The 22846-nt window shown below is 49.9% G+C and overlaps 1 protein-coding gene across 3 annotated transcripts; it reads left to right on the forward strand.

Moving 5' to 3' along the window:
• Window positions 1-88: 88 nt before the first annotated feature.
• dgkh (diacylglycerol kinase, eta) lies at window positions 89-22555 on the forward strand. Of its 3 annotated transcripts, XM_077616431.1 has the most exons (31): window positions 89-272; window positions 1309-1473; window positions 5786-5896; window positions 6219-6380; window positions 7152-7232; window positions 9270-9374; window positions 9964-10096; window positions 10364-10470; window positions 10746-10871; window positions 10942-11044; window positions 11807-11969; window positions 12073-12181; window positions 12510-12734; window positions 12872-12963; window positions 13039-13138; window positions 13213-13549; window positions 13699-13833; window positions 14482-14610; window positions 15395-15512; window positions 15580-15690; window positions 15786-15882; window positions 16043-16150; window positions 16280-16393; window positions 16496-16630; window positions 16709-16869; window positions 17023-17128; window positions 17272-17364; window positions 17459-17578; window positions 17855-17975; window positions 18841-18971; window positions 19663-22555. In XM_077616431.1, the coding sequence occupies exons 1-31, from the start codon at window positions 225-227 to the stop codon at window positions 19747-19749; spliced, it is 3933 nt and encodes a 1310-aa protein (XP_077472557.1). In that variant the 5' UTR covers window positions 89-224; the 3' UTR covers window positions 19750-22555. The 3 variants fall into 3 exon arrangements, with proteins under 3 accessions (XP_077472557.1, XP_077472555.1, XP_077472556.1); XM_077616429.1 differs by lacking the exon at window positions 6219-6380; XM_077616430.1 differs by lacking the exons at window positions 6219-6380; window positions 18841-18971.
• The last annotated feature ends 291 nt before the right edge of the window (window positions 22556-22846 follow it).

Raw genomic sequence — 22846 nt, forward strand, 5'->3', positions numbered from 1 at the left:
GTTCTCGTGGAGGTTCCTCGGAGGAGGAGGCTGCTTGGAGGAGAGCTGGGTTGGGTTGGGTTGGAGGAGGAGGAGACGGCTGGAGAGCTAGCTGGGTGGGGAGGAACTAGGACGGAAGGCTGACGTCCGCTCCATTCGGTGCGTGTGGGGGCACCGAAGATCTTCTCCTACTGGTGGCGTAGCGTCTTCCCGTACGCGGAGGATCCACACAGAGCGCCGGGGACATGGACGATGTCTGCCATTACGCCCGCAGCCCTGCCTGGGAGGAGCTGGTTAGTCAAAAAGTGCCTGCCTGCCTGCCTGCCTGCCTGCTTGTGCCTGCTTGCCTGTTTGCTTGCCCGCTTCTCTCGCTTGACGTCCAAACGGGACCTTCTTTCCTTCTCTCCCTTCCTTCATTCATTTGCGCTTCGAGCGCCAGTCGTCGTGATGTCACACTTTTGCGGGACTTTTTCGCCTCCGTTTCCGCTTTCTTCGAACGAGTCGCGGCAGTTTTCCCCCGAAAGCGAGATCGCCGATGAACGACGCGTTCTCGCCGAAGGAAAAAGCCCCATCGGGACGATGCGTCGCCGTCGTCGTCCTAGAGCGCGCACGACGGCTTTTGACGTCCTTTATAGCAGTCGAAATGTACTGTTGGTCGGGTCGCCGATGACAGCCACTCGCAAGTCCATTTGGGACTTGGAACTTCCACTGGCGAACTTCCAAAGCATCCAAGTTCGATCGCAACAATTCTTTCCGGCGTCAAAATTCAGCCGTAAACAAACACAAAAGTGCAGTAGCAAAAGGGGCAAAAATGGACTCCAAAAACATTGCATCTTCCAGAAATTCAGTGGCAAACAATTCAAATGTGGAAAAAATCGGACCCAAAGTCTGCCGCAAAAAAAACAATTGCGAGAAAACAATTGCAAAAAGTGCAGTTGCAAAAACTGTTACGAAAAGGGTTAGTTGCAAAAAAAAGTGGGGTTTAAGTCGGAAAATTCAGTAGCAGGACTTTCACTCGGAAGAAATTCAGATGCCAAAATTAAATTCAGTCACATTAATAATGCACATTGACAAGGATTTCAGTAGGAAAAAACACGACGAGAGATTTACAAGGAATTTAGTCGATCAAATGGAAAGATTGCCAAAATTCCAGTGGCAAAAAAAATGGCTGCCAAAACGCAGTCAGTCACTTAAGTGCTTCTCCCTGGTTCCAAGTGATTTTTTGCAACTGATCCTGGACACGTTGAAAACCAAGTATCGATTGTTGTCGTTAGCAAATGAAGCTACAAATGATGTTTGAGCACTGGCATTGTCACCCCCCTTTCATAGGAGCCGGATAAAGGGCCAGGGTCTGCGGCCAAGATCCACCCCCACGTGGTGGGCGCCGTCTCGGTGTCGGGGGCCGCCGACGAGTCTTCCGACAGCGAGGTGGAGCAAGAAGGTCCTCAGAAACTCATCCGGAAAGTTTCCACCTCGGGACAAATAAGGAGCAAGGTACACAGAAAATGGACATCAAATTCAGATTATATAGTAGATGTATAACGTATAGATGTCCCATCCATTTAAAGTGGGAGGGTGGCAGCAATGAACTCATTGGTGGGGTGGTGCATCTTGGCCAGAGGACACTTTAGAATAGATTTTATTCCAAAAACACAGAAAGTTTAGTCAACTTTGTCTTATCGGCAGTAAAAATCATCTGCAATGGAATAAAGCAATTAGCGTTGCTGCTAATTCCTCCAGGTGTCACCTAAGATTCCTTGGCCCACTTTTCCTGGACCCGGCTGGCGCCGATCCACTCAATTATTGAGCGCTTCCCTTCGATCCGTTTACATCATTCAACATTGAAAGGGGCGCGCCTTCCGCCTTCCGCCGTCCGGTCAACGGAACGGTGAAAGTTGCACCGCCCGTTGGAACTCTTTTGTGATTGGCTCATCGCCAGTCATTAACGCCATCTTCTGAAAATGACACCATGGCTCGCAACGGATTTGGACTTTTATGGCAAAATAAAAGGAAATAAATCCATTTGAAAACCCCCATTCTGATTTCCAGTCACATGATCGGATCAAGGGACATCCCGATTGTTCTCATTTTTCAATGTTGTCGTACTTGTACAATCACTCGATGCTGTTGTGTTCTATCCTCAGCCATTGATTTGATGATTTCTTGACTGGATACTTTGATTTCCAGCATTGCTAAGGGGGCGGGAGGAGGATGCCTCCGCTGCTTAGCAAGCGCACGGCGCATTTAAGGCGGAGTTAGCGGCGTGTGCGTGGGTCAGTGGGGTTGTTTTAGCTTTGCGCCACACTTGCTAATGGATCATGCGGTGGGCGCGCAGAGTGTTGTTCCGCCCGGTATGTTTGCTCAGCGTGTGCGTGTGGCCACTTTTCCCACGTCGCCGCCCGCCGCGCGTCCATCTTCTGCTTGTCGGGTCGCCACGGGCGGCCGGCGAGGACCCGGTTGTCATCGCGACGGCCGCTCGGGGTCGAGTCCGTGGCAAAATTTAATCGCTTCAAATTTGGAGGGTACCGTACCAAAGGAGGGGGAGTGGAAAAAATCCCCTTCCAGTCAAAATCGCTTGGACATCTAGAGCCGTCAATGGCAGCCGTGGCAGCTAAAATTGAAATAGTTCTATGGTTTGTGATTTCTGGTTCTGGTGGGGTTTTAGCATCTTGATAGGTCTGGCCCTCTCACTTTTTTTTAAATCAGTTCAGTATCTTATCTGAGCCACTTGATGTTGAGTGGTTCGTCAGCCTGGCTCGGGTGCAGGCAGATTGGGATCGATTCCCACTGGGTGGCGGAGGGATTGTGGGCGCCGATGGTTGTGTGTCTCTACGACGGACTGGCGATCAGTTTAGGGTGCGGCTGGGACGGGCTCCGGCACCCCGCGACCCAGCAAACGCTGTTAGGCGCTGGCTAGATTAGGATCCCACTTTTGCTTCTTTTTTTCTTTCTTTCTTTGGAGCAAACTCATTAATCAGACGGCGGCCGCCGCGGGGACTCGTAATGGGTTCGGCACTCAGAGCTTTAAAGGTAAGACATTAGCGTAATGGAGTCTGTCGTGACGGGGACCGCTCCGTCCGCCGTCCACCCGGGTCAAGAGGCCAGCTCTCCCGGCGACCCATCGCTGGGAAAACCGCCGCCCACCCACACCTTTGTCCATTGTGTAAGCCGGCTTGCGCGTGGGCGGAAGTTGCAGCGCGCACGGGCAGGTTACTCATTTGGTTTCCGCAACAGGACACGAAGGCTGCATCACAATCTCGCCGGGGGACGGGGGGCGAGGGGGGGGCGTTCACGGGGGAGAACGGCGGCGGCGGCTGCTTCAGCTATTTAAAGAAGATCACTTCTGGCCTACTTGGCAACAGGAAGGAGCAACTATGGAGGCCAAGGAGGGACAAAAGGGGAAAATAGAACACAAAACTAGAACACGGGCGTCCAAGTGGCGGCGCGGCGGGGGGCCAAAGTCAACCGTGTGTGTGTCGGCTTCAGCTTTCGTGCTAAATTATTTTTATGGCCTGATCGCTTATCTCAGCGGGGGTTCCAGGGCCCATCCAGCCAATGATGGTCGGCGTTTGTTATTGAATGGTCTTTTTAACGTGGTGGCCCGTATCGGGTACCCGGTCCCGGTGCGTAACACCAGTAGAGCAGATTTCCTAAAGAGAACTCAGCCAGAGATTTACTGTATTATTATTCGACGGCCCGCGATTTGGCCGATGACTGGAGAGAGAACGAGCGTCTGCTTCCACGAGGAAGGCCTTGTAGGGAAGTCCACGTTGAAGCCATTTCACCTTAATCCAGGAATTTGGAATCAGGGGTGCTCGTGGAAAACACAGCCGCCAAATTACCGTCCACTTCTGTCACAACGAGACCACGATCGGGAGCTTTTCGCTTCAACCGTCCAATTTGCTCTTGGATTGACGTGAGGACTGTATTTTCTGGACTATAAGTTGCACTTTTGCCTGGTCCTGTGACTAACACTTACCCGCCGACAGCCTCATACCTGTCAACCTCTGCCGATAACTGCCCTTATAAATGATTATGATTCCCCTTACAAACCCCCCAAAAACCTTACAAACACCGTACGACTCGTACGGTGTTTGTAAGGTTTTTGGGGGGTTTGTAAGGGGAATCATTTATAAGGGCAGTTATCGGCAGAGGTTGACAGGTATGCAGCCTGGTTTGTTTGTTTTTTTGTCGTTGCGACTTGAAAGATCCGGTTTTTAAATGGCATTTCAAGTACGAACGAACATCGGTCTGCCGCCGATCAAGTCATTGAAAGAGTTCCGCCGCCTCTTAATAATGGGCGCGTGACGGTTTTCCGTCGTGGTGGGGTCCGCGCCGGCTGCTCTTCCAATGCGTTGTTTTCGTGTTTAAGTTGACACAGCTGGTGGGCAGGATGTCAGCTTTGGGCCTGCGTCTCTCTGGTTTGTAATTCCCCCCCTCCAGGAACAGCCTTCCTGCGCTATAAATAGCTGCTCTGTATGTGTGTGTGTTTTGGGCCGCCTCAGTCAATGTGCGCATTTTATCGTTTCCACGTGCGCTGCTGTGTTTGGTTTCATGTTTTTGAGGCGGATGGTGTCTGTTCTGCAGGATGGTGGTCTCGCCGTCGCCCAGGTTTTTGGTCTCCGGTGTCGCGGCGGTGCCGTTTTGAACTATCGGCCGATACCCAGGCAGCTTTTAGGCCCGAGCAATCCGGCACGGACAAAGTTGAAGCAACGGGGGTTGGGTCGTAACGAGCGGCACCTGACTGCAATCCACTGATTGCACTTGTAACATAGCGGAGTTGCAGAAAGGTTCCTCTTTCCAGGTTGAAACCAAACAAAGCACCCCCGCACTCACTGCGGTGTAATAGTTTCGTCGGCGAAACGTTGTTAGGCGAATCATCCGAGTACCATCACGGTCTCTCGTGCTCAGGGTGGCGGGGTGCCGGAGCTTGTCCAGCAGCCTTTGGGCAGAAGGCGGACTCCGCTTTAGATTGGTCGCCAGTCGCTCGTAGGGCACACGTAGAGACGGACGAGCATCGGCACTCACAATCACTATGCGGAATCGATCCCAAGTCGGGCCAATGAAGCGCTATTGGGAGGCTTACATTCAATGAGGCATTTGTTTGTTTTCATCATTTGTGTTGTGTCAGCCTGCGAGCCAATAAAAATGCTTGAAAAACCCGTATGGAAAAGACAGTTACACAAAGAATGCTTACTTTTGCATCTTTCATCACCAAAATAAGATTGTTTCCTTCGTTAGTTATGAGTCGTTGAACATCATAAGCAATATTGTTTATCCGTCTCTGGTTGTTAATAAGTTAAGCACATGAGCTAAGCTTATGCGCTAATCGCCTATGCTAGCAGAGGACGCAAGTGTGCCAGCCGTCTTCAAAAACACAAACATTTTCAAGAGATGAACAGCAAGTCACCCATGAAACGTGATCCAATTGGGTGCATCTCTCATAAAAACCTGCCAAAACTTAATTGTGTATCGCCAAGACGTTACTGAACTGCTGCTTGCGTAACCAGTAAAATGCCTGTGAATATATAAATCGACCTTAACCTAATTGATATCACGTGTTGTAGGCGCAAAGTCAATCATGCTTAAAACAAACATAGCAACAATGCTTCTATTTTATCGAAATGAATTTGTCGCTTGAGAAAAAAAGTCACCTGATTCAAAATAAGGCTTGAAAGATGCTTTAGCATTGATGGCACAATCCTTTAAAATGGTCCTTTATTTTACCAGTAAGAGTTTTGCAAGATAAAATAGAGGTGTATTTGGGATTTTTTGGACTTTTTAATCTGTGCCCAACTTTCTGCAGACGAGCATCAAGGAAGGATTGCTACTGAAACAAACCAGTTCCTTCCAGAGGTGGAAGAAACGTTACTTCAAGCTGAGAGGTCGAACGCTCTACTATGCTAAAGACGCTAAGGTAATGTCGATAGCAAACTGAAATACATCAAAAGTCTTTGGATTTTTGAAAAATGCCCTCTATTTTGGCGGTGGAAACCGCCAAGCTAATTTCCATGAGGCCACAGTTGGATTTGCCATTTATATCACATGTATTTTTCATTTATTTGGGACATTTTTTGCGTCCGTGCTCTGCGTACGCTACAATCGTGGGGATTCTTGTCAGAAAAATGAGAGTCCGTGTGAAAAGAATGCCACGTCACGAGATTGTTCTTTTTCTTTTTCTTACTTTCTTGACTTTTAAACCCCGACCCTCCGACCCTTGGGGTCAACCGGGGCACTAGTCCGGCAGCGCCTTGGCCCGGTGGCGAGAGCGGGCGCTGCGGCGGGCGTCCCATAGCCGCGTTTGCTGGCGAGCTCTGTCGGCGTGCTGGAGCGGCGGCACGCGGCGCTCACCCCCGCCTCTGGGTGGCGGCGGATCCGAGGAGGGCCTAGTGAGAATTCGGGTCAGCGCCGTAGCCGTAGTCGTAACCTTAAGACCGTCATGCCTCCCATTTTGCATCTTTCTGCAAGGCTGCCGTTTATCCGTATTGTGACAAGGCTTCCTTAGAGTTCAAATATATAAAGCATATGAAAATGTGCCGCTGAAATATCTCCCTCCGCGGCCGTTATGGATGTAATACCCGTGTTTGTCCGCCAGATGGCTGTCCACCTTGTAGTACATTTTAGACTTTTACGTGTGCTCTGTGTCAGTGTGTGCGAAAATATATGCCATGTTGCATTTGTGCAGTTTTTAATCGCTTAAAAAGAGGAATTCAAAATAAAATAACGGATAAGGAAATGCATTTACGTTTTGGGGGATTTCGTCACTTGGATCTTTTTTCGTATCTCGAGTCACTCACTTGCATATATTAAAAAAAATGTAACCTGGAACTTTGGTAGCTAGAGGGATTCGTAAGTAGAGGTAATGTGACTGTAATGCTAAAATTGCTGTTTGGCTGAGGTTTTTTTCAACAAATGCGGGGGGTCCTTTCAAAGATTTGGGGTCGTCGGGACCCTTAGACAAGGCGCCCCCGCCATCCGTCCCGAGAGAAGCGGCGTGCGTCGGCCTTTGCGTCCACGGGTTTGACAAAATGCTTTTTTGCCCTGCCTGGCTGGCTTTTAAGACCTTTCTCATTTGTTGGCTATAGCTTAGTCAAAATGTTGAGGTTCAAGGCGCCGAGTGACAAATTCCCGTCCGCCTTTAAGACAATATCCCTCCCCCTGGTCTTCCGCAGTCTCTCATCTTCGACGAAGTGGACCTGTCCGACGCCAGCGTGGCCGAGTCCAGTACCAAAAATGTCAACAACAGCTTCACGGTGAGTTTGTCGCCGGGAGCCCATGGAAAATGTTTGCCTGGTTGGATGGGAAATGGGGCCAATGGGCCGCTCGAAGATGCGCCCGAATCTGACTGACGGCCGCCAGCCAAGACGGGTGGTTCCCGCGTGGGCGTTTGGAGGCCCGGGGCTAAAAATAGCGGCGCGCTCTCCCGGGGGAAGCGTCCCCCTCACCGCAATAGCCCGCGCCGGCCGGCTTCTAAAAATAGCCTCGACCGGGACCGGCAAAGCCATTTTTAGAAGGCGACGACTTTGCCCCCGGTACGTCACGCTCGCTTCCAGGAAATGTCAGCGCGTTTCCCCCAAGTGAAGATGCCAAATATCATCTGAAAATAGAGCCCGAATTTGCAATTGAATATTCGCCGGGGACGTCCTCGCCGCATATTTTTGTCAAGTGAGTCATTTTTGAGCCGTTTGGAGGACCCGCCGATAGCGAGAGCCCCCCGTCTGAGGCACGGACGTGTCTTTTTCTTCCCAATGTCAACAAAGCTATTCCAAGTTGGGTTGCAAAGGAATTGCATTTCAAAACAAGATATCTCACTGTCACACTGAAAAACGTGAAAGTCTTCCACCGAGCTACAAATAGCGGGTTATTCATCCTGTCCGGTGGTGAGCAAAAATGAGTCCTAACAAAAATGGAAGAAGCGTAAGATCGGTCGCCAGCGTCCCAGCATGCCTTGCGGCACGATCGCAATGTAAACGAGGTTCAAAGTTCAGCTTCCGTGCTCGTTATTTCCCGAGTTAATGTTCCAGTTGTTTGATGATCATCTCAGTTTTGGTTATACACGTGATATTTTCAGTTCACGACATGTTTCTCTGCTGACGTGCAAAGTCTCCCTCATTTTGCTTGGGCTGGTCCCTTGATTCATCTTCCCTTTAAATCGTTCCGGCGTATAAATTGCAACCCAAACAAAGAAATGGAATCCAAAATCTGGGCTATTTCCCGTCCCTTGCGTCCAAGAATGCTTTGTGTCATTGAGGCGTCCTTTTTTTTCATCTCCCGCCGCCGCGAGCGGCAGCCATCGCTTGCCATCGGTTGCCATCGGTTGCCGGGGGAAACCAGAAGAGCCCTTTCCCGCCGGCATCCCTGGAACGGCGAAGAGGAGCTCCCTCCACGGGCGACCTTGGCGACGCGAGCGCCATCGTCTTTCCCGCCGAGGGCCGATACACGTGCGTGCGGGAGGGCGGAGCTTGGGAGGGGCGTGTAGCCCTCCTCACGTGGACTGCAAGGTGCTTCTTCTTCTTCTTCTTCTTCTTCTCGGCGCCGCAGCCACGTCGTTCCTTTCAGCGTTCGTCGTGTAGCTCCTCATCCCAAGTTCACGCACGTCCCGAGTCGTGACGAGACCAATAAAGACGCACGTGCATATATTTATTGATGTCCGAAGGTGACGTTGCGTACGGACGGACAGACTTGTAATATCACAACGTCTCCATTCTCTCAATATTCCGAATGTGATAACTTTGTTTTCTGGCAGGATGACAAGGAGGGACACTATTCTCGTAATATACGACCACTTATCGTCGTCGCCGTCCATTTTCTTTCTCGGGCCTTAATAGTCGGTCGGGGGCGTTATGGCAGGGAGAAGATAGAGGAGGGAGCGCCTATAAATAAGTGATGCAGAGGGGGCATAGCAGCGTCAATCACTTGCTCTGTCTGTCCGCGCCGTGGCGGCGGAGACTTTAAAAAAATAAATAATAACGCAGCCCGTGCTTATCCTCAGCCGCGTGTTGTTGTTGTTTTTTTTCCGCCCGTCGGCACGTATCTCTCTCGCCCAGAGTGGCGCCAAGCGAGGGGGGAGGAGCCGGGAAAGTGCGGGAGAAAGCCCATTCCAGAAGGTGTGAGGGGACGAGCCCATGCTTCCTCTCTTTTGGCGTGTGCCTTAAAGACGTAGCCTCCCTCCTTTGGCGGTCGGTCCCATCGTCTTGGCGCCGTCCCTCCCTCCCTCCCTCTCTCCTCCCTCTGTCCCTCTCTCCCTCCCTCCCTCCCTCATCCCGACTCTCTTCTCTTCTCTCCTCCAGGTGATCACCCCCTTCCGCAGGCTGATTCTCTGCGCCGAGAACCGCAAAGAGATGGAGGACTGGATCAGCTCGCTCAAGTCCGTCCAATCCAGAGAGCATTACGAGGTAAAGAAAATCGCTGGCAGTGGACGGGTATCGCTGGTGGCTTCGCTGGCTCGCTCGCTCTATCCGACGTGAGGGAAAGAAAAGTCGCTCGGGGAGTACCACGCATCCCCCGAGACATAAACGGACAGCGACCCAGCGTCATTTTGCAACTATGCCCAAGTTTTGGTCCCGTAACGCGCTCTTTTTCTTTGGGGAAACGCCAAAATGGCAAAATGCCGGCCGGGGCTTTTCCAAGGAAATGTTATTTAAGGGTACCCCCGCCTGCCTGCCCGCCCCCGTCCTCCCTTCTGTCTTTTCTGCACTGCAATGCAGCTGCGCCACACGTCCAATTACGCTTATGGCGTCCCGATGAGCGGGACGCCGCGAGAACCGTCTTCATTTTGGGCCCAAAAAGTTGACTTTGTAGTAAGTAGACGTCCGATCCATTTAGAGGTCGGCCCGTGAGCCCCATCCCAAATGGAACGGAGGTCTAAGACGGAAAGCCACCTCCATGACATGCCACGTGCGCTCGCCTGTTTGCCTTGTTGTTTATTGATGTATTTGTTTGTTTGTTTGTAGCGCCAACCTATTGTCACCTTTCCTTTGCCAGACGGCTCAGTTTAATGTGGAACATTTCTCAGGGATGCACAACTGGTACGCCTGCTCGCACGCGCGCCCCACCTTTTGCAACGTCTGCAAAGATAGCTTGTCGGGCGTCACGTCTCACGGCCTCTCCTGCGAAGGTACGTCCGCCAAAAAGTTGGAATATTACAAAGCGGCGGTGAGGGCGGGAGAGAAAATTGTGCTCACGCCACAATCCAGCCATTGGTTGTCATGGTACCACATCCAAGTCATTCAATTAGTACCAGAAAAAAAGTGGTCACTAAAGAGATGAAAGTCCCAGTACCAGTTATTCTCTACTCCCATTTTTAATGGCCCTTCTAATGGTCAGGCGCATATCTTGTCATTTCCTCAAAATGACGTGTTGTGTTTGTGTGCGCGTATTTCAGTGTGTAAATTCAAGGCCCACAAACGCTGCGCGGTGAGAGCCATTAACAACTGCAAATGGACCACTCTTGCCTCCATTGGCAAAGACATCATCGAGGATGAAGACGGGGTAAGTGCGGCCGGACGGACGGACGTTGTTTTCCGTCCAAATTCAACCCATTTCAAATCAAGCAGCATCATCTATGAAATCAAGCAATTTCCCCAAAAACACACGCTAGGCTAATGCTACTATAAATTGTCCCTCGGTTGGTATGGGCTGTGAGGTTAAGCGGACCGAAAAATGACTGAATTTAGAAAAAAAAAGGATTTTGTTTTTTAGCGCTACAACTGTTGACTTGGGAAAAGGCCAAGCAAAACGTGTGTGTGTGTGTGTGTGACCAACAGATTGCGATGCCTCACCAATGGCTGGAAGGCAACCTGCCCGTCAGTGCCAAATGCGCCGTGTGCGACAAGACTTGCGGCAGCGTGCTGAGGCTGCAGGACTGGCGCTGCCTTTGGTGCAAAGCCATGGTAAAATGGACTTTTCTGCCCAGTGCTTGCTTTTCGGAATGGCTCATTATTCGCATGTGCTCGTGTGCAGGTGCACACGGCCTGCACGGAGCTGTACCCTCGCAAGTGTCCGCTGGGTCAGTGCAAAGTGTCCATCATCCCGCCGACGGCCCTCAACAGCATCGACTCGGACGGTAGGCCACGCGCCGTCCGTCTCGACTATCGTGGCTTTTCTTCCGGGGCGGCCGCTTTGAACCGCCAGCTCTAAAAATGAGGCGATTTGCCATTTTCAAACGTGGCTCATGGCCCCACGAGCATTGCGTGAAAGCCACTTGCATTCTCTTGCACGGAGATGGGGCTAAAAATAGAGCAGACACACATGCACACGCACTCACACCAGCCACACAGCTTAAAATAGAGACGGTGTGAAGGAGCTGAGCGCACGCAAAACCACGGCCGCCAAAGAGCGCCATCGAATCCGCGGCGCGGATAGCGTTTGGTCAGATAACGGCTGGCCGCCGAGAGCGACGGGGAATCCGGGGAGGCGGGAGAGACGGCAGCACATGCCTCGGCATCGTGACACGGCGAGGCGGCGAGGCGGCGAGGCGGTGAGGCGGCGACTCCCCCGTGGAGCTCCCTCTCCTCCCTCTGTTGGCTCCGTCTCCAGCCAGAGAGAAAAAAGTGATGCTAAAGCGCTATTTCTGGAAGGCCAATAGAAGGACGGATGATGATGATGATGATGATGATTTTTTCTATAATATGCTATATGTACCATACTTCCAGGAGACTCATTTATTCATCCAACGTGTAGCATATGTAATGTATTCCATTAGATAGCAGGCTATTACAATAGGACGTCAAGCCAAATGAGGCGCGGGTGCCTTGCCCGAGGGCACTCGTGGCCTCCTGACTCAAATGGCTGCTTGTATGAAAGCGCCATGTTTTTTTGGTGTCAGGCTTCTGGAAGGCCACCTGCCCCCCCTCCTGCGCCAGTCCCCTCTTGGTCTTCGTCAACTCCAAGAGCGGCGACAACCAAGGCGTCAAGTTCCTGCGCCGCTTCAAGCAGCTGCTCAACCCGGCGCAAGTCTTCGACCTGGTCAACGGCGGCCCGCACCTCGGGTGAGTCGCCGCTCTTCTTCCGACGGGCCGAGAACGACGCTTGGAGAAAGTATCGCCATTTTCACTTTCTGTGCCGCCGCCATTTTCAAACCTGCTTTTCCAGCCTGCGCCTTTTTCAAAAGTTCGACAACTTTCGGATCCTCGTCTGCGGCGGCGACGGGAGCGTGGGCTGGGTGCTCTCCGAGATTGACAAACTCAACCTGCACAAGCAGGTAAGAGAGGAAAAAAAAAACGGGAAAAAAATGTATTTCCTCATTTTGGATTGGATTGGATTGGATCACTTTATTCATCCCGTATTGGGGAAATTTCATTGTGACAGTAGCAAGAAAAGGCATAGTTAGAAGTTAGACAGTACAGTCAAAGGCCGCAGAACAACAAAGCAAAAGCAAAAAGCACAAAGTACAAAGCAAATCAAAGTTTTCTGATAGTTTGGCCTTTTTCATGCAATTTCTGGTGAGTCAATAGCAGCTCACGTACGCTAATTTAGAGGAGAATTTTGCCGGCGACCCGTATATTCTATGGCCGTCTTCCTGGCTTCAGTGCCAACTGGGGGTGCTGCCCTTGGGCACGGGGAACGACCTGGCGCGGGTGCTGGGCTGGGGTCCGTCCTGCGACGACGACACGCAGCTACCGCAGACGCTGGAGAAGCTGGAACGGGCCAGCACCAAGATGCTGGACCGCTGGAGCATCATGAGCTACGAGATCAAGGTGCCCCCCAAGCGTTGCGGCGGCGCCGCCGCGCCCGAGGGCGCAGACGGCTGCCAGGTAGCCTCTCTGGGTGGCCGGCTCGTGGCCGGCTCGTGGCCGGCTCGTGGCCGGCTCGTGGCCGGCTCGTGGCCGGCTCGTGGCCGGCTCGTGGCCGGCTCGTGGCCGGCTCCGAACTAACCTGGCCGTTTCTCCAGTTTCCCCTCTCGGCTTACGAAGACGCCGTGTCCACCCAGCTGGCCAAGATCCTGGACTCGGAGCAGCGGTCCGTGATCCTCTCCTCCGCCAAGTACGTGAGGCGTGGCCCGCTCGAAGCCTTCTGGTTTGGCCACTCCAAGCCACCGTGGTACTTTTGCTCTTTCAGGATCCTCTGTGAAACGGTGAAGGACTTTGCGGGCAAAGTGGCCAAAGCCTATGAAAGAAGCGGCGAGAGCGCCGACGACTGCGACGCCATGTCTCTCAAGGTGAGTGGAGCGAGCGGCCAGAAGAAAAAAAAAAGCCAGCCAGTCCAACTCCACGGCGTTCTATAACTCGACAGTGCGCCGACCTGAACGCAAAACTGGACTCGCTCCTGAAAACGCTGAACGGCCAGTGCCGCTCCTTGCCTCCTCTGCCCCACGCCACTCCTCCCATTGTGGAAGAGGAGCGAGAGGAGGAGGAGGACGAGGACGAAGAAGAGGAGGACGAGGAGGAGGAGGAGGAGGAAGAAGAGGAGGCTGCCAGCCAAGAGAGCCTGACCGAGTTGAAGGAGAAGCTGGAAGAAGAGGAGACAGAGAAAGATGGCGACGCGCTCTTCAAAAGTCGCCAGCAGTTGATGTCCAGGGCCAACAGCTTGAAGAAGGCCTTACGCCACATCGTCCAGCAAGCCGATGGAGGTCAGCTTCAGCTTCTTATCTTTCCTTTGTGGCTTTTGCCCAGACTGGCCGGCCTTTTGGAAAAGGTTTCAAAGTGACTTTGATGGAATGTCAAGGATTCCCGCGTTCCCGCGTTCCCGCGTTCACGCCCGCTCTTTCTGTCCGCTCAGTGCTGGCGGACTGGCACAACGCCAGCGCGGACGATTCGGAGCCCGCCTCCCCGCTGGACTTTCGCAAAGACGGCGAGGAGGAGAACCGGGACAGCGAGAAGGATGAGGACACCAAGGAGCTGGAAGCCTTAGCGCGTAGGTTGATTTTGTTTTGTTTTGAAAGCGTCACCCTAAAAAAAAATCTTTCTCACAAAACACGGGGGGAAAAAGAGAGCATTTCACCCTTTAGTTTCCATGAGTGTAGCACAGATGCTAATATAGCAAAGGACCAAACACACGATGCTACGCGAGAGAGGCCCGCTATTCTCGCTCGCCAGCCAGTCCCACTTTTAATGAGAAGACGCCGCCTTAAAGGCACAGCGTACACGTAAGACGTTCACGCCGTGGTGTAGCGCGCAGGATGTTTGATTGTCTTTGGAGCACAAGTTGTTCCTGTTTGTCCCGCGACCGCTTCCTTCTCGCCTTCCTTCCTTCCTTCCCGCCGGCCGCTCCAAAGTCGGAGAAAGTCCACCTTTTTTCGTGTCCTGTTCCGCGCTCAAACTCTCATCCTAAAAACGTTACAAAGTCTCCACGCCTGAATTCCAAGATAGCTCGATTTTTCATATTGGATGTCCACTGAATGTTTTTTTTAATCTTCTAAGGTTATTCATGTCAAGGCAAATATTTAAACATAAGTTGTTTTCGACCTTGAAGGAATTTTTGTTACATTTCTTCTCGATAGGCTTGAAATGAATCCATTTTGTTTCATGTCGGTGTCCTGTTTTTGTGTGTACGTGCACGTAGCTGTCAAGTGTTCTTTGGCAGAGAGGAGGATGAGTCGCAGCACGCAGTCGTACACGTCCTTCAGCATTACGCCCTTCACCACCAGTAAGGAGAACTTGCCCGTGCTCAACACGCGCATCATCTGTCCCGGTAAGCGTACGCTAGCGTGCTTCTTATTAGCTTGAAACATCTGCCATTGGCTGAATTTTTATTTAATGTATTATTTTATTGTTTTTCCTAAATCGGTACTGGCGCCTGCCTTTGACGTGCCATATCGGTCAAGCTCTATTATCAAATTGATAATGGAAGTATCTTGACAATCCTTGTGGTTTATAAGCCAATTTTGGGCGCGGTCATTGTCTGAAAAATTGGGTTGTTTGTCATTAACCCACGTGTCAAAGTGGCGGCCCGGGGGACAAATCTGGCCAGCCGCATCATTTTGTGTGGCCCGGGAAAGTCAATGATGAGTGCCGACTTTCTGTTTTAGGATCAAATTCGAATGAAGAGTATAGATGTATATTAAATTTCCTGATTTTCCCCCTTTTAAATCAATCACTGTCATTTTTTAATCCATTTTTTCTGTGTTTTTAGTTCAAAAATCATTTTGTAAAATCTAAAAAGATATTTAAAAAAAAAAGCTAAAATAAACATTGTTTTAGATCTATAAAAAACGGAATATTCAGGGCTTTTAATCCGGTTCTTTTAATCCATTTATAAAAGATCTAAAATGGTCCGGCCCGGATGAAATCAAGTTGACGTTAATGTGGCCCGCGAACCAACCCAAGTTTGACACCCTTGCTTTAACCCCTGTTCTTCATTTGACGCTAAACGTTTTACCGTTTTTTTAAATTGTGTAATAATGTCAACCGCTGCTGCTAGTATTTTATTTTGAAGTCAAGTTTGTTTTTACAAAAGTGTGTGTGTGTGTATGCAGGATTGAGGGCAGGTCTGGCGGCCTCCATCGCAGGAAGTTCCATCATCAGCAAAATGCTGCTGGCCAACATCGACCCCTTCGGCGCCACCTCCTTCATTGACCCCGACCTGGACTCGCTGTGAGTGGGTGTTTTTTCCCCCCAACGTACTTTTTGATCACCGCCCGTCTCCGCCACCGTCCGTCAGGGAGGGCTACGCGGAGAAATGCGTCATGAACAACTACTTTGGCATCGGGCTGGACGCTAAAATCTCCCTGGAGTTCAACAACAAGAGAGAAGAACACCCGGAAAAATGCAGGTAGGGATGGATTGGGAGCGTGGCTTGTGGCTTCTCCGGCCGGCTGAACGTCATCGCTCCAAAATGGCACATTTTCACTTGACTTGATTTGACAGGAGTCGCACCAAGAACATGATGTGGTACGGCGTGTTGGGAACAAAGGAACTCCTCCAGAGGACCTACAAGAACCTGGAGCAAAAGGTCCAGCTGGAGGTGAGACGCGGAGAAGCCTTGAGTGGGGCTTTCTTGACCTTCACCCAAGGGGGGGCCAAAACATACTGCACAGGCAGCAATGCACTTTGACCCATGAGATTTCTGTAGTGCAATAGTTTGGCCAGCCCTGCATTCATTCCCTTTTTCTTCTCTTCTCCAGTGTGACGGGCAGTATATCCCCTTGCCCAGTCTTCAGGGCATCGCCGTCTTGAACATTCCCAGCTACGCCGGTGGTACCAACTTCTGGGGAGGCACCAAGGAGGACGACGTGAGTCTTGATCGGGGAGAAAGTCATTTGTCGGGAGAGCGTCAGGACGGCTCGGAATAAAAACCCGCAGCCACAGCGGCCCTTGACCTTGACCTTCAGCCCTAGGAATACGTTTTTCATCCTCCGCAGATCTTCTGCGCTCCGTCTTTCGACGATAAAATCCTGGAGGTGGTGGCGGTGTTCGGGAGCATGCAGATGGCCGTTTCCAGGGTGATCAAACTGCAGCACCACCGCATCGCCCAGGTAAGAAAACCTACGGTCCGATGCCAAATTAAAAACTGGGTTTGAAATCAGTGCTCTCGATGACTCTTGACGGCCGCTTTTAATACGTTATTGCGACTTCAGTGCCGGACGGTGAAGATCACCATCTTGGGCGATGAGGGCGTTCCCGTCCAGGTGGACGGGGAGGCCTGGATCCAGCCACCGGGAGTCATCAAGATCCAGCACAAGAACAGGGCGCAGATGCTCACCAGGGACCGGGTGAGCGGCGGCCTGACAAACAAAGGCCTAGCGAGTGAGCTAGCCTGCTAACTAGCCTCTCCCTCTACTCGCCCGCAGGCCTTTGAGAACACGCTCAAGTCGTGGGAGGACAAACTGAAGTACGACAAGCCCCCCCTGCGGCCCCACCTCTACCCGCAGCAGTCGCTGGACCTGGCCACGGAAGACGAGGCCGGCGCCGTGCAGCTGTGCGCCCGCGCTGCCGAAGAACTCATCACCGGGTGAGTGCTCCGCTCCAAACATCAAATGACCAGCTAAGGACCGGAAAACGGTCGTCATATTATGGCGTTGAAGTGGTTTTAAAGTCGTCATATTCCAAGATTTCTTTGACCCTAAAACACTTTTTGACCTTCTTTGGCGTGTTTCGATTCCAGAATCTGCGAGGCGGCCAAAAGCAACGGGCTCTTGGAGCAAGAGTTGGCGCATGCCGTCAATGCGGCGTCACACGCCATCAACAAGACACACCCCAAGTTCCCCGAGGTAAAAACCAAAAAGTTGATGTTGAAAAAGTTCTTGGCTAAACTCCATGGCACGCATATTCAAACTCCGGGAATGGCGTCATCGCGTCCAATCCGTGGGAAGGCACAGTCCGGTAAAGCACAGTCCATGCATGTCCGTTGCAGAGCCTGTCCAGGAACACGGCCATGGAGGTGGCCGGCACCGTCAAGGCTTTGTACAACGAGACCCAATCGCTTCTGGTGGGACCCGTGTCTTTGGTACGTACGCGCCCTGGGTTGATTTTTTTCAACGGTCAATCCGTCAGATAAAGCGAGACGTGATTTGGATTTTGCACGTACCCCCCCCCGTTAGCAATTGGAGCCTCCGGAGGAGGAGCAGCTCTCCGCCGCCCTGCAGAGCCTGGAGTTGGAACTGGCAAAATTGGGAGAAATAACGTGGCTCTACCACATTCTTCAGCCCAACGATGAGGAGGTGAGCGTCGCTCCACCTCAGCATTTGGCTAACTCCTAGGGGCCCTCCTTTTGTCCTTTTTCAAAACTCTTTGGTCAAAGCTTGCTGTCAAACCGTAGCGTCCGTTCTCGCCAATTCATCGGGCGCTCCAACCCGACCTACTGAAATGACGCCGTCGCTATTGAGGAGTAGCGAGAAATGCCACGCCATGGCAAATATAGGGCCCCCGAGATGTAGGAGAAGATGCTTCTGTGCGTTCAATCAAGGTTGAATAGCTTGATTGTGCTTGTGCACCAGGACCAATCCCTGGGTTACGGCAAGAGGAGCGGTCGCGGCGGCGGTGGCGGGGGAGGCGTCTTTCGCATAGTGCCCAAGTTCAAGAAGGAGAAGGCGGCCAAAAAGAGCAGCCCGCAGTCAGGTAAGGTGGCCGTCCATTCGAAACCGGATCAGCGGGGGCGGAAGGCAGGAGGCGGGCCACGCCGTAGACCGCCGCCCACACCGCCGCCGCTGCCTCTCAAAAGTGGCCCGTCAGTGTCAAATGGGCATCGTTAGCAAATCGGAGATGATTCTTTTACCCCCCAGACAATATTGGCCTTCAAAAAAAATGGATAGCCTTTCCCTTCATTATTCTAAAATGTTAAGCTGTCATTTAAGATTTTTTTTTTTTTTTTATATTTACGATTATACACATTTAAAATAGCCTCCAAGCTATGTAAAAAAAAAAAAAACGAGCGCTCGGCAACCTCCCTGCCCGCCCTCCGGTGAACGTGGCGTCCGATCCTTCTGTCCAATTGACATTTGAGTGAGCGTCCAGTCCCAGTCTCGCGGGTGAGGCCACGCCCCTACCACAGAAATTGAAGGGGAACCATTTGGGAGTCTTTTTGAAAGCAATCTAGCACTTGAAGACAGGATTAGTTTTGCTGCTGCTGCTGCTGCTGCTTTTTTGGTCCAAATGGCCTTGGCTGTATTTCCCCTTTTTTGCATGTACGGCCACTTTTGGAAGCCCCTTCTTTTCTGCCACTCTTTCACTTTCTCTCGCCTTTCCCCTTCTTCAACGATGCACAGCGGGGGCCTGCCTTCCATGCGGTAAACCAGATTTGTGTCCTCACTCGGTGACTTGTGGTCTTTCCATTTTTGGGAACTCGTGGAGAACAAAATAGGATGTTTCAAAAATGGAGCCAGGTTTTTTTGTACAAATGCCAGGCGCTCTGAGCCTCCCTTTTTTTCTCTGCTCTGCTTTTGTGTGGGTGGGTGGCTGTGTGTGCGCGCACGTGTGGGTATAGTGGAAAGATGGGGTACGGACGAAGTGGGCGTTTGGTTGGAGCAGCTGAGTCTGGCCGAGTACCGGGACACCTTCCTTCGACACGACATCCGGGGCTCGGAGTTGCTGCACCTGGAGAGGAGGGACCTCAAGGTACGACAGCCAGATCCTTCTTAAATGGCTTCCTTTGGCCGACCTGCTTGCCTTTTCTGCCTTTTCTTCTGCCTTTTCTTTCTGCCTTTTGTGTCTCTGGCTGTCGCTTGGCGTAAGGAAAAGACGCGAATGCTCAAGTTCCGAGTGTTCCCGGAGAGGGGACGGCAAATCAAAACGAATCGAAAAAGTAAACGGTCCCGTGGCGCCGTGCTTTTCAGACCGGCGGAATCGACAGCTAGCCAAAAAACTGTTAGCATATTACAGGAACAGGTGCCTACCGTTGTCCCCTATTAAAAGTACTAGAACGTTTGTTCTGGCTTTCCAATCCATTGGAAAACTGAATTGAAACACCGCTGCGACCCCTTTTATTGTGGATTCTTTCCCTACTCTTACCCAGGGGCAACTTTTAGTCCAAAGAAATACGCAAAGAGCCGCGATATGAATAGAAGATGGCTCCTGAGAGTGAAATCAATCAATCAATCAAAAGCCTTTATTGTCATTATACACAGCTGCGTATAACAAAATGGGCAGTGTTACTCCACAAAGTGCATTTTCCCAGTAAAGACATAAATAAGTAATGTAAAAATATTTTTAAAAAGGTCCTTGTGCATCCCCGCCATTTGTCTGCGGTTGTTTTTCCACCGTCTTTCATTCTCATGCTATTGGCTGAATTTTCTTGGTTCTGCTGCAGGATCTGGGGATCTCCAAAGTGGGTCATATGAAGAGAATTCTCCAGGGAACTAAGGACCTGGCCAAGCTCTCCATGCTAGATCTTTAACCTGGAAGAGGAGAAAGGCCACGCCAGGTCGAGCGAGTGCTGGGAGAAAACGCCTCCAGGAACCAGGAGCCCATTTGTCCTCCACAATAACCAATCGTATAACAAACACACACACACACACACACAAACATGTACGTGGCGCTTGGCAAGGGCGCTAGCAAACTTTGTCCAAGCAAAAGTAGGACTTCGGTGAGCGGCGTTTCGCTGGAAAGTTCTCAGCTCGCTCCCTTTGCGCTTTCCTCGCATGATTTTAGCGTCTCGGCCTTACGAGTTTAACGTTAGCAGTATTATCGGTGCCGTCGGCATCACCTCGCTTTTCACCAATGCCGGGGAAACGTATTTCATTTGTGGCGGTGGATTTTTAGCTTCAAGTAGCCTTTAGGAAAGGGGGGGTCAAAACTTGTTTTTATTTATCAACCCAACATTCATTTGTTTAACAGCGGACCAACGTGGGATCAAAAAGATCGGCGTTTTAAAATGTAGTATTTATTTTTTTGTATTGACTCATTGGATGCCGTTGCCGGTCGGGATCTCGCCGGCCCACCAATTCAGTATTAACGGTCAGTCGTTGGGCATTTTGCCGGACGTGAACGTCGCGTCGCTAATTAGCGACGAATATTTTGCGGCAGTCCAAGGATTTTTAGACTAATCGTGCTCTCAATGGCAAGTTTTACTTTATAAATGCAATACTTTGACTTCTGTTGAGTGTTTTTACCAACGTCATTTGAATGTCAATACCTTTTTAATATCCTCCAAAGGTAACACGTCCAGACGTTTGCTAAAACTCAAATGACAAGATTGATACTTTCATATCGACGCGTTTTTGTATCGGGCCGTGCGCAAACCAGGAACATATTTTTAGGGTTAGATAGTTTGCTAAAGGGAATTCGCCGTTTCAAGTTAATGCCCCGCCCACTAGAGTAAGAGGAAATGCAGTATTTGTCTACATGTTTTATTCATTTCTTGCCTTATGCAAGTGCAGCTAATCAATGTCAATGAACCTTTTAGCTCCACGTTTTGGAAAATTGACACTAATGCAATGTTTTTCCCAATAGATTTTTAAAGTGCGGACCATTGTGTAGGCAAGCAGTTTTTTTCTATGTATGGTTAGTATCTTTAAAGGTGCTATGAAATGGTGAGCCTGTCAAAAACAATGTACAAATGTCATTTTAATCTGTTTTTAACCATTTCATCGTTGTTCTACCCAGAACAATCCACTAGGAAACGCCCACTTTTTTTGGGTTATCACAAAGCAAAACAAATAGCATGCTAGCCTACATCTACAGCTCACTCTGGTTGTGACGTCATCTTTTGTTTGTGGGCGGGGCCAAGGCAGCTAGAAAGGAAGACTATTTAGGACCTCATTTCATGATGACTAAGCCTTTTTCTGTCCCTTCTTTTGGACGGCTTTGCGTCCAAAGTAAGCTTTTACTCTCATCTTAAAGTCACTCGCTGTCGTATTTCATAGCACCTTTCAAAACGTGTGGCATTACAGGGTCTGTTATTCCTTTGGCTAAGTTTGTAAATAGCATTCTGTAAAGTATCTATATCTCTAAATATGCACTGTCTCCACAGTACAGTAGAGTACAACAGTGTATGCAAGCCATGTTTGTTTGGTGTCGCCGGTTGGATGTGGCATGCGCGTGGCAACACTTTTGGCCTGTGTCTACGTAACGTATAGATGACAACGTGACACTTGCGATGGGTCGCTCTTGTGCATGACGGTGACCATGTTGTGATAGATGGACGCTGCAATATTTCCACACACTTTGATATAGTACGTACAATAGCTTCTCCCAGTGGTGCTTCCATGATGACGTGTTCAAATAGGATGGCTTTAAGATCAGGCAATCACGGATAGAAGTAGACTCGCCAAATATCTTATTTAACAATGCTTTATTTGCCAAATTCATTCGGATTTTCAACCTTGGAACCTCTCTGTTGTGTCATATTTTGGATCCCACTATGCTCACAACATTGAGACTTTTTATTCAAATATTGCTAGGTATGAGATTGAAATTAAAATAGTATGATGTATTGGTTTGAATAAGAATGTAACCTCTGTCCAATGTTAGCGGGTGCCTAATGGGATCCTTTTTAACCATTATTTGGATCAATTTCATGATAAGCATTCACAGGTAAAGATTTCATTTAGTATTTATTAGCCAAAGATAACACTAAATTATGCGGAACATCTTTTTTTTCTTCTTTTTCCTGTGGTTCATTTGCCTTTCATTCTTCACATTTGTGCATCCCAAGTGTCTGCCGGCTTTGGGGGGCATCTGGAAGCTGCCATTATTGTCCGTAAATAATGCTGCAAACTGCCTGGTTTTGTCTGACCAACCATGCAAAAGGTGAAAAAAGTAGTCATGGGAGTTTATTTGTTTACATTGTGTTTACAGTTTTCATGAGTCAGATTATAAATCGCCGAGAAATATTTATTGCCTAAGGTTAAAATATACAGTGTGTGTGCGTGCATTATCTCACATTTTGAATATCATGTTGTCACCTGTATCGCAACAATGAATGACTTGGGTAAGAGTAGTTTAATAATAATAATAATATTGATAATAATACAACTTTTTATGACTACTAAGTGACTGTTTTCTGTGCCTTTTTATGGGTAGAAAATGCATGATTAGATATTTATTATATACGGATTTGAAGTCACTGAGATGTGTATTTTTGTACTCTGGATATACTAAATAGATGGTTGAGCTTTTTGTTGTACAATTTGCAAGGGTTCTTTCCAATAAGACCACCTATACAGTACATATCTATCTTCAATTAAAAAAGGACAAATGCAGTTGCGTCGTGGAATTATTTTTACACGCATTGTTTTGTTCACGCGTCCACAGCAGAATGAGTGGCTCACAAATATAGCACTGACACAAAATGGCCGAAAACTGCTAACTGCCCCCGCGGTGCTTTCTCGCGTTCTATAGTTTTGTACACACGTGATATCCCAGTATCTAACAGCTAGGTGAGAGGATTGTAAATACGTACTGCACATCCTGGAATGCACCATATCAAATGGAGGGGGGAGTTATTAGTGACATTTCGTCCTTCTTCGCTCTTAAAACTTTTAATTCGTTCT

Source organism: Stigmatopora argus, chromosome 13 (genome assembly GCF_051989625.1).
Source record: "Stigmatopora argus isolate UIUO_Sarg chromosome 13, RoL_Sarg_1.0, whole genome shotgun sequence".
Classification (NCBI taxonomy): Eukaryota; Metazoa; Chordata; class Actinopteri; order Syngnathiformes; family Syngnathidae; genus Stigmatopora; species Stigmatopora argus.